Here is a 19127-nt window from a genome sequence, read left to right on the forward strand (position 1 = left end):
ATTTGAAACGCTGATTACGTATGAAATGCTCTAACAATACAATAATTGGTAAACACGCGGAACGACGATCTCTTTCTTTTCTCTTTCTCTCTATCTATCTCTCAACACAGCCATTAAAAAAACTGATAAAGGTATTGACATTTAGTACGCACGATCCCGTCTTTCTATTTTCCACATAATTCAGTTATGCAAATGATACAAATAAATCACGCACATAGACAATGAAATCGTTGCAGCGAATTAGCGTAGATACGAACTTCGACACACGTACACATACACAAACACACTAATTATTGATAATCGGCTTTTTTATTCACTTTTTGTTTCATAATTAACCGATGCAATACATTTCCTTGGATATAAATAGTCCCAAAAACTGATCGGTCGTTAAGTGATGTAAATTATATTATTAATTGTTATTTTCAGACCTTGTACGAAGATATATTCGTGCAGTTGAAATATCTGATCTGGCTGGACTCAGCTGCTATTGGCATGAATGTAAATCGAACAAAATTCAAAATATTTCAACAGATCCAATTCTTTTCTTGCATATATTTGAAAATCTAGTTAATTTTGGGGCAATTAATGATTACAACAATCATTTATAGACCGATTATACATTCCGGTATGTTTGCGAAATGAATTCTAGACTCGAACTCCTCTCACAATTCCATTCCAAACTTCTCTATCGAGAGCCAGGTCTTGAGTTTCTCTACACCTCCTATGCTCCTTCGGCATACAAGGTCTTCTTCGGCAAGCGCAACTCACCCAATTGATGACTGTTATTGAAATATCGGGCGTATAATTGCAAACTGTCTGCGGAGAGATGTTTTTTAATACTTTCCTTAAATAAAACACAAAATTCAATTTGACACAACTTCTCATATTTTGTTTGCAATTTCTCCAAATGGAAATCGATTTACATATAAAATTCATTATGTATCATGATTATTGTATCACCAAATCAAAAAAAAAATATTTACTTCAATTATAAAAACAAACAAAAACTAGTATCTAATTTAATAAAATACTCTAATAAATCCGATTTACTTCTTCTTTCCTGAAGTGAAAAGAGTAATTTTTTCATATCTATATCCGCGTTATACATTCAACAGCACAGATATATCTGCAAGCACTCTATTGCATTCATCCGCACCAAATATCTAGTCATATGACGACACAGTACTATCACTCTGTTGCTTGCGTACGAATCTTTTTACCATAGCAGCATGTTCATATATCCATGCGATATGGATTTTTGCCGTAAGATTTCAAGAGAAGAGTTCATATCAGATTCACCACTTCTTGGTGGCTGCTACATTTATATTTAATTTTAGCTCAAATATCAATCGAAATGATTTTTTAGTTGCAAATGGATTTGAATATATGTCGTTAGATGATTGAGGTATTAAAAAAATCAATAACTTTTTTTTGTGCAAATTTATGGTTTGCAGCATATTCATGTTGCATATATCATCATAGTAACAATTACTTTTTCTCTTTCTCTCTTTTACAAACACTGATGTCGAACGATATTTCCACCATTTATCAGATGTTATACACACATGGGCTAGGAAATGAGCCACAATTTTTTAAAGATGTTTAAAATTCTTTCATGGAATTGGCAATATAATTTTTATATTACAATAAACGAAGTATGATTTAAGAAAATTTATATGGCCCCCCTTCTTGAATATTTCAACGATGCCCGTGTATATACTGTAGTCATTTGATTTTAGTATTGCTGATGTCTTTCCTCCCATCTGTGTGGTTGCGAGAGCTTCTTGCTGCTCATTTCGGTAGTGTGTTCGCATGTTGATGTATATGTTGTTGTTTTTTTTTTCCTAATCCACTGTCTTTCTGTTTCTCTTGTGTTTAATTGATGTGCTGTGCGATAAATACACTTCACCCATACCATACACACATCGAACGGATCGTATGGTATGATGTTGTTGCTGCTACTGCTGCTATTTGGCATAATGATTCTTTCCAATCTATAAGATTTACTGTGTGCGCGAAAACATTCAGAAATTACAAAATCGCTTTAAATTTAGTTTTAGTTGGCAATTTGAATCGTCTGGTCGAGAAAAGTGATCGTCGTCTCGGTGTAGTTTTTTTTATATCCATTGTCATCATAGTTTATTCATTGTTGTCAACATTGTGGGCGGCAATATTTGTTGTGCACTTTTTTTTTCGATCAAGTTTCGGAACAGACAATATTTATCGAATGTCAATTTCATCAAATGAATACAATCGACTAGAAAAAAATTGATTATGTTATTAGTGTCACAAATATTTTAAATTTATAAATGCAAACGAGAAATACGAATCGAAAAATAACCGTTAAAACACAAAAACAAATTGAAAATCAACGAACACCTGAATAGATGAATTTATCCGAAAAAAAATTGAGTTGAATTTAAAGAAAAAAAAAAACAGTTTGAAAAATAAAAAAAAAACCGAATATTAAAAAACTGTAGAGTGGGAAGGTGATTGGAATAAAAGAAATAACAGCACATTTTTGATGATTTTTGCAATCACATCTTCAAGGAGAAAACAGCAAAAATCAACGATACATACTTCTTTTTGAGAAATCTAAAGATAGAGTCGTGTACATAGCTCACAATGACGAAATAACATTCGACCAACAACTACTGGAATAAGGACTGTTATCATAATTTTCTGAAGTAAATTTTTTTTTATTGAGATTTAAGAAGAACTAGAAAAATTATTTTGTGAGAAAATAAAACAAAAGTCAGTTAAAACATTCATATTCACGCAAACACGACGATCATATTTTTCTTCGACAATGAAGCTGATATGTGCAGTTATTTTATTATGTAAGTAAATCCGATGGAGTAGCTTCAGTTTTCTAAGTAATATACATATGGAGTAGATATATAAATGGAAAAATATGGAGTAATTGAGTCTTTTGAATGAAAAAAAATGAAAAAAAAATTACATCACGATCGAGATCGATTGGAGCGGGCAATCGATTTGAATAAATTTCAATTAATTTCGCTTTTCGCGGTGTAGTTAATAAATTTTTAGTTCAAAGTCTTGCCTTTTGTGGCTTTCATTACGGACCGTAGTTTTTTCATTGTTGTCGCTGGTACCTTTCCTTCTGAACATAATCGTAATAAACTCGTGTGTAATTCAATTCATCGTTTCAACTCAATACTTTCTCTGTCTAGATCATGTCTGCCTTTAGTGATACAATTAACGAAGTGCCGTCTTGTTTGCCATATTTTCATTTTGGTTGAACATGTTGTTGTTGTTGTTGTATTTTTGTTACCTCTCGACACCTGAACATTACATTGTGCGTTGTTTTACCACTTAAATACTATGAATATTGATGTTATTTCGTTTTTAGTTTTCATGGGTACTTGTTAATTACATAGCAATATTTTATGCATTCACATTGATGGATTATGCGGCTTTGAAAAGAATTGCACAATCGTGTACACGTACTAAATATATCATTTTGGGAATTTTATTATAATTTTTATATTTTCCGTTCCGTTTCATTCTGTTCAAATTTGTTCAAGTTAATCTTTTCGTAAAGCATTGTAGCAAAAATCGAGATAAACAAATGCAACACAAAACCAAAAAGAAAATATTAGTTTGAGAAAATTCTCCTCTCTAGCGAATGTGCATTGGCGCAAGCACGTATTGAATTTAACAGACACCATCCATTGTATTTGTATCCAATGAATGCAGAATTATTTAACATTTATACGTTCGCGTGTGAGTCTCATAAAAATAGAAACAACTACAACAAATGAAGATGAAGAGAAAAAAAAATCGAGCTGCAACAGCTCAAGAAGTTGATGAGAAGAATAGAAACCAAGTTTTAGTGCCAAATGCAATATAACTAGCTATTCGATGCATTTACCTCGGTTGTGTTATATTCATTCCAGTGGTAACAGTCTTGTGAACGCATTATGATGCTACTCAATTGAATACTGTAACGAGTTGAAGAAAAAAAAATATCACGTAATAGGTAAACATTGTGTGCATGTGAAAATATATGTGTGTGTGTATTTGAGTTTGTTTGATTCTAGTCCATTTCAATAATTGTCCATTGCACATTCTTCCAATTGACGGAACTAATAATCGTTACAAATCTGAAATGATCGAATTTACATTGTACGAAGCAATAAGCACTCAGATCTTTTTTCACTGTTAAATTATTTAAATGTTTCGGGCGAATGTAAGTGCGTGTTATCTACATAATACAGCAACTCATTCTCCAGCCAACATAATTGATTTGTTGCAGTTCTTTTTTCATGCTTTTAATTAAAAAAGAGCAAGGTGTTGATTTTGATATGAAATAATATTGCGTTTAGAAAAGTACTTTGGAATATTGCCTTCAAACTGAACGTGCTAACGCTACAATAATATAAACATAAAATCAATTTATCCTGCAAGATACAGAGATAGAGAGAGAGAGAGATAGAGAAATCTAACGCGTAAACGTTCGACGAACTGCAGTCAATTATTCAAAGCTATTTATTAGCAAAAGAACTCATCTAGACATGGAAAATGTAAAGATATCTATATTCCGCATGCTGATGTTGTAAAAGACGACGGCAAGAAACGACGATGGAAATACCGCGATCGCATCAATAGAAAAACCGTTAAAAAACAAACGGTTACACTTTGGATGTTTGTGTTATTTCTTATTCTCGTCTAATTTTTCTCCTTTGCGATTATTAGATAGACATTTACTTCTTTTTTACATCTTTATTTACGATTTAACCCACCATTGTGTATGTGCCTACACATCTATAAGAATCAATAGAAGAACTAGGTATAGAAATAATATGGTGTGCTATTCGCTTCAAATACATGAAGTTCTACTAACCTTAATACATTTTTTTTTCTATAATATGCATCGATGGCGACACACATCATAAATGTTATCCGCCAATGTCAATGATTTATAAAAACAACCAAATTTTCAAATTTTTTATAACGGTACAAACTGTTACATTGCATACAATAAGAGAACAAAAAATATAATTTATTAAATATCATAGATAGTGAAGGGAACATCACATTGATTTTGTTTCAAAAAAATAAATAAATAGGCGAAGTGGTAACGGCTGCACGTGAATATTATGGTGCTCCATTGGGTCCGTTGAGCAGTTTGCATCATGGTGTGTCCGGTGATGTATACGCCGTTGATTCTCGGACTCTGTTCATCAAGAATTTCAACTATGATGGTGAAGGACCAGGTAATTTGTTTATTTTTATTTTTAAATGTTATTATTCAAATAAACCTATTAGTGCAATACCATTCATACGTGTGAAAAGTATATTGCGCACAAATAACGCAAGTTGAGCTGTTCATTTTCGGTATAAAAAATTTTTTCTTGTGTTAGTTGGATATTTTTAAATCATTTCGATGGCTATGATGCGCGATCGACCGCCTACTCTCATTAGCATAATTGATTTATGGAAGCGGTCAAAGTAAACGCTTGGCATTGATTCATAACCTTTTCACAATTTTATGGTTGGCACGTTATTTGATTTAGAATAATTCGGCAGAATATTCTATCGAGAAATGTCTTTGTCATATTGTTTTATTCGCATTTAAGCAAATATTCCATATTTATGAGGCATCAGATGACAAACAAATGAACAGCAGCACAAAAAGAAAGAAAAAAAAAATGGGCTGCAGCTCTCCTTTGCGATGGTAATAAATAATCCATAATATGATTGGAAACTAGTTCCATGAGCGGTTTATTGTATGTTCGTTTTTTTTTGCAACAAACTTAAAACTTCTGGTTATCGGTTACAAGAGCATACACTAGTGAAAAGAATCGATTTTATTATCTTCGGTAATGTTGTGTTGGCCGCTTAGTTTGGTTCGAACATTCGACAAGAGAAAAATCAAATGTGTTGAGATTAATTACTTGAAAAATGGCTTTGAAACAGAACCAAATGGCCGCCCCATAGAAGATAAAAACAAACGACAAAAACAAAGGATGCCCGCCAACGGCAAAAAACACATAAAGTCAATATCACGTCATTTCCAGAGATAAAAGTCTATTGCTATTTTTTTCTCTCTTATTTTCTGGTTATTTCATTTCCATAAATTTTATGTATTTGTTTAATTTGGATATTTATCACTTCTTTTAAATTATCCGTATATGACCCGACTGACAAAAAGTTTTGAAATATTTCTAAAATATACAAGAAAAAGTTCCAAAAATACCCGGAAAGTGATTTGAAATTTCTTATATTAAAAAGTTAAACTGCATCACACGTTTGAAGAAAATCGCAGTTATTTAGAAAACCATTTAAAAATATCACGTTAAGAGACATTTGAATTGAATGTCTTTCGAAGAAAAATTTACAACAAAATTTCGGCCGGTAAAATGTACTGCACTTGTTACAGAATTTACGTTATTGGTTTATTTATTAACTTATCATCTTAATTTGATGTTAATAAAGAAACCGTTTCGCAATATTAAAGTTTGTAAATAATGATATATTATTTTGGAACTTGAAAAAATAGAAGACACAATACACTTTTGATAATAGAATCCCTTGTTTTGTTCTATCTCTCTTTTATCCTTTTCCCAACTGACATGATAACAATTCTGAATGGTAGCCGCATATTTTTACGTCGGTAATACAAAAAGAATACAAAATCAGGGTGCAATTCGCCTTCGTGATGAACGTGGCAGTTCGGGTGTCATAAGACGTTACCGTAATAAAGACATTACACTTTCACTGCCCGAGGGTAAAACATTGCGTGGTAAGTACCGGTAATCTTAGTTATAAAAATCTAAAAAAAATAACAAAAATATTCAATACTTCAGAACCTATTCAAACAAAATAAATGAAATCATTCGTTTTCTAGACATAAAATGGTTTTCGGTTTGGTGTGACGAATTCGCCGTCAATTTTGGTGATGTTTCAATTCAAAGAAACTTTGAATTTCCGAGACCATATAAGCTAGCACCGTTAAGAGGTGTACATGCTGTTTCATCAGACAATATTGTTGTCGTTGATGCTCAAACGATACTCATTCCAAACTTCAGCTATGATGGTGAAGCTCCAGGTAAAAAGAATTAAGCAAATGTCTGATTGGAATTGAATTGAAATGGCTCGAAATCTCTTTAGAAAATGCTAAAATTGAAAATATTTTTCATTTCAATTTCATAGATGGCAAATTTTGGGTAGGACGTGGTGACAAACCAACACCAAACGGCATTCGTATACCGGATGAAAATGGTCGTGTAACGCCATTACAACGCTATGATCGAAAAACGATTGTTTTAACGTTGCCCGGAGACTTAACCATTTTTGATATTGGACACTTTGGCATATGGTGTGAAGCTTTCACCGTTGATTTTGGTCATGTCAAAATACCATCAAACATAAATGTTCCACCATCGCTTAAAATGCTGGGCGTCAGTCCTCAGGTAAAACGTCGTCATCAAAGTGGATATTTTAGTTAAACGCAAATTGCTAAAATCTTCGTTTTTGTTATTTCATTTTTTTTTCTCTCTTATATATTTACTACGTTCATCCAGTTATGGTATTAATAAGCGACGCTGTACAAATAGAATGCAATTTATATTATTCAATAAAAAAAAATTCAATGTGCATAAGTACTACAATAAAGAATCAACAATTAGCAATTTAAATTTGTTTTTCGTTAGAGATGTCCCATAAAAATGTACACTCACACTATAATTTAACAAGCGATACAAAAAAAAAACTTCTGACCATCACTCGTTTCTGACACTCTTTTTTCGATTCGAAAAAAAAACCACCATAAAAATTAGCCAATTCTAATGCCAACTAATGGGTTTGAAATATCTTTAAAAGAAGAAAACTTGCAGATTCTGTATTACAGAAGCATTTTTTAAAGCTTAAAAAAAGACCTGAAACAAAGTGCGACAAAATAGTTTTGTGCTCAATAAGAGGAATGAACATTTGTGTAAATAAAAAGTTTAGTAAATAAGAGAATGGAAAGAGGAAACTATAATGTAATCGATGTTGTCTGTTTGTCTCTTCTTATACTTTCATTCCTCGGCATGTATTTTTGAATCAGTTTTTTGTCGAACACTATACGACAACACAAAAAGAAACTATTTATGTAAAAGAAAAAAAAGCAAATAAGAAAAGGAAACAAAAAAAGCAAAACAAAATTTTCTATTCCTTGTGTTTTACAAATATTTAATGCAAATTAGTATTTTTTTTTTTTATAACACTTTTTTGTTTGAGAAAGCATAGTAGTAATAATAAACAAAATGTATCGATTTTATGTAATTTGAATGATTTTAAATGTGAATTTTTGGATTTTAAAACAATGAAAGTTTTATCACCAACGCTTAAGTTTAAAATAAGACGTGCACCGTGAAATATTTAGCGATGAGATCAATTTTTAAAAATAGATGGAATTTTGTTGGTTTTTGTTTTGATCAAGAGACTAACGGTGATTTGTCAAACGGCAATTTGTCTACCCATTGCGATTGTGTGTCTATTATCATCCAAAAATTGTGAATATTTCTAAAATGGGTTTTAAGCTTATGTTTGTGACAATGTCCCGAAAGGATTGATCAAAAATATGATTTCGAATACAGTTGACCTGTATGTCACGTTTTAAATCCATATAAAAAGGGAAGTTTCTACATATACATATATATTACACATACAGTTCCCACTGCTTATGTTATGACAATAGTAAAAAAAAATAATCGTTGGCTTTTAGTTTTAATAAATGGGTTTCATTATATGTAACAATGTTCAAATTTTGCTTGAGTTGATTTTCATACGATTCAATGAGTTCATTAATAATAATGTCATAATTAGGCGTGCATTCAAATACAACAGCAAAAAACGGCGATCGTTAAAAGAGAAGTAAAAAACGAATTAATTTTTTTCATTTCTGGTATCTTCTTTTTCTATAGTCAAAACTTAATTGCGAAGTGCTTTATGATGACCTTGCATTTGAAGTTAGATGGGCGGTTGCTGGCGAAAGTATCGTAATTCAGCTCGTTGCTAAATTAGGTATAATATTTTTTGTTTGTTTTTAAATTAATATTTCATTAAGTGTTTCTATTGTAATATAAATTTTTTACAAGTCCAATTTTGGTAATTAGATTTCATAAAAACATAATATATTTCAGATGATGGGGAATACATGTCATTTGGTTTATCACCTGATCGATCGAAAACGTTTATGGTTGGTGCTGATGTTGCAGTCGCTTGGATCGATAAAAACACTGGCAAAGGTTATGCAGAAGACTATTACCTTGAAGCCAAATCACAATGTGCCGGTAATAGAGGAAGTTGCCCAGATACAAGGCTTGGAGTGAGTTAACACTTTTAATATCAATATATCAATCTTGACTAAGGCGACTGAAGTAGAGGCGTCGATTTTATTTGAAATAATCACATTCAGACAGCCGATAATGTTTCAAACCATACACACTGGCAAGGAGAGAGGTTCCCATCTATTACACTAGAATTTGATCCGAGAAGAATCAAAAATCTTCTTTCAATTTTTCTCGACACACAGTTTTCTGAGTTGCTGGGATTTTTTGACGAGAAAAGTTCTTTCGATTTGCTAGGGTTTTTGTATGGAAGTTTTTAACCTTGCCAATGTATGGCTTCAAAATAACCAGCCGACTAGATAATAAAGGAAAATGTCACATGGGAATTGGAGTGGTTGGCTTTTATGCATCTGAAATCAAATGGAAAATATGAAAATTTTGATTAATTCAACTGATGTCATACATTTTTCATTCTGTTATTCCATAGGATAAAACAAACTCTATTCGAGTTTTGAATGCAGCAACTGTCAATGGCTATTCAATTGTAACTTATCAACGCCCGCTGAAAGCTACTGATGAATTCGATTTGCCAATTCATGGAAATTCGTCTCAAGCCATTGTTTGGGCAATTGGACCATTAAATCAACGACTTGAAGTTTCATTTCACAGTTTGTTCTCAAAACAAACGAAATTAATTCAATTTGGCCGTGAACCGTCGTGGAATTGCCCACTGTCAGAGAATGACATGAAAATTAGCGACAGTGGTGACAACGAAGAGCTCTATGAACCACCAACACAACAATCAGGACATCATTCACAAGCGTATACCCCACAAAGCACCAATTACGATGAATCGGATAATGTAAGAATAACAATTATTGACATCAATTCAAATTTGTTTATTAAATTTCGTCTTTGTTTTCTTATCATTCAGATTCGCTCAAATGACCGACGTGGTTCACAATCTATCACTCCATCACGTGCACCAATATCAGTACCAGCTCGAGTTGCTCCAGTCACAAGAAATAAATTCTGGGAAATTCCTCCAATTCAATGTAGATTTTATACAATACATAAGCTCTTTATTATTTCCATGTTCAAATCTTAAGTGTATTTTTCTTATTTATTTCTAAATTAGGTCATGAACCTGATGATGGAGTCTTCTATGCACAATTGGGGCCAACTGGTGGGAAACAAGGCTATTCAGCAATCACAGGTTTAGTATTTATTTACAATAACACACGCGATAAAAAAATATTATTAAAAAAAATCTAATAACTATCTTTAGGACATGTCGGTTGGGGCATCAGTTGGTAATTCACAATAATTTATTTAATACATTGAATCGTTACATATTTTAGTATTAACAAATACTATTCAGTTGCTATCATTATTTAACGATTCACTGATTTAATGAATTTAAAATAATAAAAACTAAAAAAAAATTGATATTAATATGAAAATCATAATTTTTTAGGTTTATCAATGGTTTATTAATTCCGGAAATAAATGTTATCAGAGGGAAGACATACACATTTGTTGTTGTAAGAAGAAGATTTTCTATTTTATGTTAAACAAATGAAATATAACCTCATTTAAATTATATTTTTAATAGGAGGGTGGTCATGATCCAGACGTTCCCGCTAAATATCATCCGTTTTACATCACAGACGATCCAGTTGGCGGTTATGAATACAAGAGCGACGAGGAAAAAGCGGTATGTATTTGTGGTGATGATGCGTTTATTAGAAAAAAAGTACTTAACTTCCACGCGATTTTATCATAAATTTTTGTTCATCCAGAATGTTCGCATATTTGCTGGTGTAAAACGAAATAGATTTGGTGCATTGACACCAACTGGTATTGGACGATTGTGCAACTGGACACCCGATCCCGATGGCCCTTCGGCCGACGAATATTCTTCGTTCGGTGCCTATCAACGAAGTCTTTCTCTGAAATGCGAAGAAGGTGAACCGGCAGTAATTACATGGCGTCCAGATGAAAATACACCAGACACAGTTTACTATCAGTGTTTTACTCATCGATACCTCGGATGGCGCATTAACGTGCACGATTCTTGCGATAGCAACAGCCAATCGAGTAAGCTGTCAAAGACGCGATATTAAAACGGGAAAAAAACAAATCAAATATGTCGAAAAAAAAATATATTAACGAGGAAATCGATGTGAATATGATGCCGTTGAACCATATTAAAAGAAAAATTGGAAAGAGCGAAAATGTCATTTGGATATTTATCCCTTTCTCCATCCTTTATTTTTGGCTACGACTATACATCTATATGTTTTGTTTTTTGTTATATCTTACCATTAGATTTATTTATTTTCTGCTGATTGATTGGCTGTAAACAGTTTATTTAACTAGATTTGCTCAACTATTTCATATGTTTTGGTGAAAATGAAACTGCCACTAAGGATGGGTACTTTGAAATTCGTTCAATCAGAAATTGATTTTCAAAACCAATTTTCTAGATACAAATTTCAAAGCACATATCTGTATTCTCACTTTTATACTCAAAAAGACATGTGTAATTTTCATAAGTAATGGTTTAAACTATTCATTTAATCACTTGATCTTTTTATGTTACCTATTTTTTAGGGTTTTTTTTTTGTATATATAAACTATTCACGTCCAATCATTCTGTAATATAAAAATGTTCACTTTTCCGACTCTACCTATCAAACTTTATCTGAATTTTTAGTAAGCAAAAAATACTGCATTTTTGATTGAATAAATCAATTTTTTTTTAAAATATGCTTTCTGCTTCAAAACTATCAATAAAATTAATGCAAAAATCACCACGCTGTTCATCTGCCATTTTCATCAAATGCATTTCAATTTTCAAGATTTGATTTTTTTCACTTCTGGTGAAAATTAACAAAACTATACATATGTATATAGAGGAGAATAAGTATTATTTCTTGAAAAAAAAATTCATTTGCTGAAATGGACGCACATGAAATTTTCATTTGGAATTATGGTCAAAATTATACATTTCGCATCAAATTATTAGCAATGCATAGATATTTTGCTTAAACAATACCATGAGTTCCTTTTCTTTATTCCAACTATGCAAAATCTCTCCCATCCCGTCCATTCATATTGGCTGTTGGCATGACAAATTTGTGTAAATAAACATGTACAAATTTATTTATACTTTTATGAATACTTTTACGAGAAATTTGTTTGGGGACAGTTCGAAAAAAAACATAATGAAAAATATGTCGTCTCATTATTTCGTAAACAATTTAAATGAATTTTATTTCAAATTAATCGGTATCGAATGATCGAAGGCCATCGATCATTTAAAATTTCTTAATCAATTAAACATCCATGGTCTGTACATAAAAAGAACGATGTCGATTTCATATGTGTCATTCGTTAAATTTGGTTGTTTAACATTTTCAATTTTCTGTTTGTATCGAATGAAATCGACGTGATGAACGAAATTCTTTGAATTTTACATCGAATGTGCTTCTCAAGTTTCTTCATCGCTTTTTTGTATTTAACGAAGAATATCTTTTTTCTAGCTCGCCTTGATGAAATCTTTGTACAGCCCGATCAACCAGACACACTGCTTCCATTGCAATCAATTCGTCATGAAACAAAAGTTAAAGCTCATGATATTTATCTGCTTCAAAATGAACAAACCGTCGATCAAGCGCAACAGCATTTGAATAATAACAATTTGGAAAATCGAGATGACAAGAGCAATTATCAAATGAAAATGATTGCAAATGGTATTTTAGCGGCTGAAGCATTGGAAAAAAGTCTAATCAATAATAAGACAGCCGCAACCGTGACCGAAGGAAATCACTATGGTGAACCGATTGGAAGTGCACAACCGATTGGAAGTGCTGTCGAACCATTACCAGTTTATTTGACCCCACCGAAAACCATACAACCAGAGCGACCATTCCGTTATGACCATCGAATTCCATTACGTGAACGAAACTATTCAATACCCTATATTTTACCAAATAATCAAGGTGCAAACCGTTTCAAGTCATACAATCAGGTGCCACTTCGCAAAGGTTTTATCGAACGGCAAAAAGTCACGAAAATATCAATGCCACCGATTCGTCGCGATTATATCACAAATATTAAACCAATACCACAATTTCCGGTGCAACAACAACCGTGGTCATTACAGAAGCATATTGTATCAATGCGCGGTTCTATACCGCCACCACCTTACAATGCAAAAACCAAATTCACCGGTCCAATCAAAATAAGTAAAAAAGAGTTTAGCATACCGGCCAAAAATATTGGTTTTCAACCGGATTCGGTGGTGGTTGAAGGTGGTTTTACTCCAATTATGCGACGAAAATCCACTGGAGACGATGCCGAAAAAGATTCATCAGATATACGTGATATAACTGAAGCATACGATTATCCCGAACAACAGCAGCGTCGAAGTGATAAAACCGATTTGAATGACGATAATAATAGCGCAGATGGTGAAAGTTCAGAACTTCTTATCAAAACATTCGAACCAATGTTTATTCCATCACCATTGGACAGTACAAATGTCTTGAAATCGCAGACAAAACGTTTATCGGGCGTTTTGGAATACATGGAAATGGAAGATGGTGATGATAAAATGGCATTGGCTGGCGAAAAACACGCATATTATTTACCACCTGATGTCCCAAACAGCAATAAATCGAAAATAACCAAACTATATCCGGCCGGAACAGTGGTTACTTATGATGGGCGTGCTGTTGTTGATCGTTCACTTTTAGATTCTGAACCCTATTTTCCAACGCCATTACGAACGAGTAGTTTAATGTCCGGTATCAAGAGCACCGAACAACTGTTGAATTTGCCACAATTTGTCCCGTTCAATGGTGAGATTCCACCACTAACACCCGAACTCATGAAACCAAACATAGCACGCAACCAACATCGACCGAAATAACTCAGGCCACAATCAGCATTTTTTTTTCTTTTGACTAAACAAAGAATGTTATTCAATTTAAAAAGAAAAAGTTAGTAGCATTTATCTCTCCCATAGCACAAAACAACCACGCATATTTGAAATTATTTTGAATAAGTAACCACTCAACTAAATTTAGGACAAATTTAACATTAGTAAAGCATGAAAAAAAGAAATGATGTTAGTTGGCTGTATTTAAAATTGACTAAAAGTATTCACATTTTTCATGCATACATTATGATCAGTTAACTACAACTAAGAGTAATTCAAAATTCAATACAAATCTCTCTAGCATAGAGTTTTTTACTCAGGGGGAGTAAAAACGTGCAATGACACTTTTCGAAACGGGTTAGCGATTCTGTCGTGAATTTTTTTTTTCATGTAGACTTTTGTAATATTTTTATTTGATACATAAGTAGATGTTAATATCTTTCTAATAAGCCACCGACAGCAGAAATTTGTTTGAAAATGCGCTAAGTAAAGTTAACGAGTTCGGAAATGTGTGCATACACTGTTTTTACTCGATTTGAGCGTCGGAACCTGTGGTGGAGAGATTTGTAAGGAATATTGATTGGTTTACCTTATTAATGGATTTGAGTTACAGTCAGTAAGTCATTCGTCTTTCTTTACACAAAGTCTAAGTTACAATAAGTTGATAAATATTCATGTTTTCGTGATAATCTGTTTAATAACATTTATTTTGTTTTATGATTTCTTCAAAATCAACAGATGTATCTTCAGAATCTTACGATTCGTAAATAAAATAGTAAAATTAAAATCTAACTAATTTATTTTTTTACTTACCCATTTATTTTCAAATACGAAAAGGTGAGACATTGACATAAACTAATATGCTTTGTTTTATTTTTTTGCTTGAATAACTTTGATTCTGCAAAAGTGTTCTATGAACATAAAATTCATTTCATTTGGTTTCTTTTTTAATTTATCGTTATCATCATATTTATTATGTAACTTAAAATATTTATTCCTCAGAACTTTATTTGAGGTTTGTAATTTTATTTCTTTTTCGTTCATTCCATCATATTTATGATCGTGGATTTGTCTTCACTTAGAGTCATGCGAAATTTGTTCTATTCATAAAATCAATTGACATATCACTTGGTCATTATCATAGTCATCAACAAAATTATTCGTTTGTGTCGAATACAAAATTGAAAGAAAAATAAACAACAAAAACTATCAATTATAGAAAGAATTACAATCAATACGCTATCACAGAGTTCTACATATTTTACGTTTCGTGTGTATGTTTTTATCTGTTTTAATTTCCCTTTAGGGCCAGTTTAAAGTTGACATATTTGTTTTCATTTTTAGTTCACAGTTGGGGGAAATATTATCGACAAAATTACTCGGCAGCATTCATTTTGTAGCTTTGACACAAAAATGGCAGTACGAGAAGTTAGCAAAAAAGATATTTTAACAGGTCTTGGCATTATGGCCATTATACATGACATGGTTTTTATGCGAAAAAGCGATTGGATTGTCAGAAAAACCCCATACTTGCGTACAACGGTCAGTTGACAAAAAAAAATGTGTGTCAGCTGTGAACTGTGGCCCTTCCCTTTCTTCGTTTGATCCAATTATTGATAGTACCCGCTATTATTCTATTGAAATGCTATGAAGAGGTTAGAAAAACCGATAAAATATAAATAAATAAATTAATTTGTGATGTCATCAGCTCCAATCCAAGTTCAAATTATTATTTTGTTGCTCTTTTTTCCAAAAAATAACCAGAAGAACTGCATGTATTTGTGTATAAGTACATTCGCCTGTTCAACATGAACATCGTCCACTTTCGCCATTTGAACCTAAAGTAAATGGTCCCAAACCGTTCGAACCTGGTGATCGCTTGCTCTTTGGTTTGTCATCATCATCGAAATTATTTCCATTTTGCTCTCGTTGTTCGCGAATTTTTCGGGCTAATGTTATAAACGCTTCTTCTATGTTTATGTTTTGTTTGCATGACACCTCGAAAAATGGTATGTCAAAATTTTCTGCAATCTAAATAAATCAACGAAAAATTTATAATTTAAAAACTACATAAAATTGAAAATATATTGATAGATGGCAATACCTTCATGCCCCTTTCTTTATCAACAGCGCGTTGTGTTACTGGAGCCTCACACTTATTCCCTGCCAATACTTTAACTACGTCTGGTGCAGCATTCTATTCAGAAAAATTCATTTGAATTTTCTTGCCTTTTTCTATCTCTTTTTTTTTCAGCACTTACCTCTTGAATATTTCTGAGCCAATAGGATAAATTATTATAGGATTCTATGTTTGTCACATCATACATTAAAAGAATTCCCATTGCGCCCCGATAGTAGGCAGTGGTTAAAGTTCTAAAACGCTCTTGACCGGCTGTGTCCCTATTTCAAATACACAGTGTGAGTTTAAAGTCGTGTTACGAATTCTCGTACGACAGTTCTTACCATATTTGAAGTTTTATGGGCACGCCATCCAAGTTGATGAGCTTCTGCTTGAAATCAATACCTATTACAAGAAAGAAAAAAAGAAGAGAGAATTAAAATGAGTTTATCTCCAAACATTTTCTTCGAATTTTTTTTTTTCACTTCTAATTTATCTCACCGATGGTTGATATGTAAGTATCGTAGTATCTTTCGTCGCAATAGCGATGAACGATGCATGTTTTTCCCACATTTGAATCACCTAAAACTAACACTTTGTATGTTGCTGCAAAATCCAATGCCATGTTTTTTGTTTGATTATTTACCACTAAAGAATAATGATGCCTTTCTTCTGATTTCGATATTTCTTAAGCAACTGCAAGCATAAAATTAAATATCATAAAACGTTTTTGAATAAGCTTTTCATTGTGTATTCAATGTATCAAATCAACGAATGCCAAATATTGCGCGACAAAAAAATATGTTTTTGTACGCACAAACACTTTGCAATTTTTATATTACTCCAATAAACGCATAAAGTGAATCATTTTTTTTGTGAACTCATCACTTGAATATATTGTACATCACATTATTTCACACATTTTTTAATCTGACTCACCGTTTAAAATCCGAATAATTTTATAAACTCTAATGCTGTATGATTTCTATAAAACAATTTAACATACAAAAAACTTACTTTTTTTTTGTACAAAAAGGGAAGTGATTTAATTTAACTCGGTCGCAAAATGCGTTGATGTTGCTATTCCAAATGAAAATCAACAACAACGGAAAAATCAATATGAGCTCTCCAGCTGAATGCTGATTGTATATTATTGCTGTGTGTTTGGTTTGTGTGACGAGAGCGCTAGAATTAATATTGTTCTAGCTCACATGCGCGTACATTTTTTTGCGATTTTATAGGGGGAAATTTTTGTTTACATTCGATGTATACCAGCTATATCCTGTGACCGTTGATTATGGAAACTGAAATTGTCAAGAAACAAATATGAACAGCTCTTTGGATATTTTTACGTTGAAAAAATGTAACATTTTGGCTCAAGATAGTGAACATTAATTATGTGCTTACTTTTTTCAATCTAAAATCTGAATTTAATAATTAATGAAATCCGTTGATTCCACATTTTTGCATGAATCAATTTGCTTCCAATATTATTCATTTGACAGCATAATGTGAACACAGACCAATGCGGGGTCAAGGTTTATGATTCAAATTTATTAATTCATTTGGAGTACAAACAATTCTATCATAATGAGATATAAATATTTGATTTATGTTTATCTGAAAGCAAAACAATTTAAACGACATTTTTTCTTTTACTTTCTGAACAGAATAATGGTTTTCAACTTAAAATAACGGTTTTTGTTTATATTAAAAATATGTCTTGTGTATTCATACGAAGTCTGTTCGTTTTTGTTATTTTAAAGAATTTTTGACAATTTTACGGTGAATTTTGTATTTAATTCCGTTATATTTTTGAAATAAAACGGAACGAAATGTTAATTTCACTTTTCAAATAAAATGTCTTACATCCGTAAGATGAACTTTTCCGCACTGTGATCCACAACATGCATTTATTACAAATCTTTTACTCAAAGAATTCACGAGAAAACTGAATCTGACATTAGTTTTACGATACAAATAATTTTCGAAGCACTTTTCATACAAAAACTACTAAAAATGGGAATTTTTGTATCGCAGCCATGCCTATATGATATCGTAATCATGTGAAAATTTGCAGAGGTTATTTTTTTCACAATAAGTTAACATTCGGAAAGTTTGAAGAAATTTCAATGCATATTAAGGGTACTTTCCATACAAAATTTCGTTTTTGAGCGAAAAATCCAAAATTTTGTTTGGGAGGTACCCCTAATATGCGTTGAAATGTCTTCAAACTCTCGGAATGGTATTTTTTTTTTTGTGATAAAAATAGCCTCTGCAAAGTTTCAGCTAGTTACGATATCATACAGACATGGATTTCATACATAAATTCAATTTTTTTGAAATTTTTGTATGAAAAGTGTGTCGAAAGTTATTTGTATCGCAAAAATAACGTCATATTCGGTTTTCTCGTACCCAAAAACCCCCCAATACACATTTTTGAGTGTTTAAGTATACATTAAATATCACTTTTGGAAGAAAAATTGAATTTTTCCCATGGATGGCCATGGGCATCACACCAGACATGACACTTTACTCTGTCAACCAAAGTCGCTCAAAATCTAATGGTTTCTATTCCTCGGCACCCCCAATCATCCTGTGAAGTCAGATTTTGAATTACTTTTCTTCTTTGAAAGTTATCGTGTTAACAAATTTTTGCGTACAGCGTACAGCGTACAGCGTACAGGGTACCACGCACATACATTCGGACATCGAAAAAACGCTAGATTCGTGTTCCCCGGCTCCTAAAACACCCAGAAAA

General features: G+C 32.2%; 2 protein-coding genes across 4 annotated transcripts; one reads left to right on the top strand and one right to left on the bottom strand.

The window, feature by feature from the left end:
* The first annotated feature begins 1966 nt into the window (after nt 1-1966).
* On the top strand, nt 1967-15039 carry LOC116337379 (protein Skeletor, isoforms B/C). 2 transcript variants are annotated; one of them, XM_031761887.1, is made up of 15 exons: nt 1969-2840; nt 5094-5240; nt 6623-6769; nt 6875-7075; nt 7180-7439; nt 8934-9033; nt 9153-9337; nt 9787-10161; nt 10234-10354; nt 10438-10515; nt 10588-10612; nt 10777-10843; nt 10915-11016; nt 11102-11399; nt 12848-15039. In XM_031761887.1, exons 1-15 carry the CDS (start codon nt 2810-2812, stop codon nt 14236-14238), a joined length of 3528 nt encoding a protein of 1175 aa, XP_031617747.1. In that variant the 5' UTR covers nt 1969-2809; the 3' UTR covers nt 14239-15039. The 2 variants fall into 2 exon arrangements, with proteins under 2 accessions (XP_031617748.1, XP_031617747.1); XM_031761888.1 differs by lacking the exons at nt 8934-9033; nt 9153-9337; nt 9787-10161; ... (5 more) ...; nt 11102-11399; nt 12848-15039 and adding an exon at nt 7551-7658 and having other exon boundaries at nt 1967-2840.
* A 142-nt stretch (nt 15040-15181) lies between these two features.
* Nucleotides 15182-17542, bottom strand: LOC116337380 (ras-related protein Rab-8A). Of its 2 annotated transcripts, none has more exons than XM_031761891.1 (6): nt 17306-17542; nt 16868-17062; nt 16711-16771; nt 16509-16647; nt 16352-16444; nt 15182-16278 (listed from the first exon to the last, which is right to left on the bottom strand). In XM_031761891.1, the coding sequence occupies exons 2-6, from the start codon at nt 16989-16991 to the stop codon at nt 16051-16053; spliced, it is 645 nt and encodes a 214-aa protein (XP_031617751.1). In that variant the 5' UTR covers nt 16992-17062; nt 17306-17542; the 3' UTR covers nt 15182-16050. The 2 variants fall into 2 exon arrangements, with proteins under 2 accessions (XP_031617751.1, XP_031617749.1); XM_031761889.1 differs by having other exon boundaries at nt 17384-17541.
* Nucleotides 17543-19127: the final 1585 nt, after the last annotated feature.

Source organism: Contarinia nasturtii, unplaced genomic scaffold (genome assembly GCF_009176525.2).
Source record: "Contarinia nasturtii isolate CC-2019 unplaced genomic scaffold, AAFC_CNas_1.1 Cnas_scaffold_285, whole genome shotgun sequence".
Taxonomy (NCBI): Eukaryota; Metazoa; Arthropoda; class Insecta; order Diptera; family Cecidomyiidae; genus Contarinia; species Contarinia nasturtii.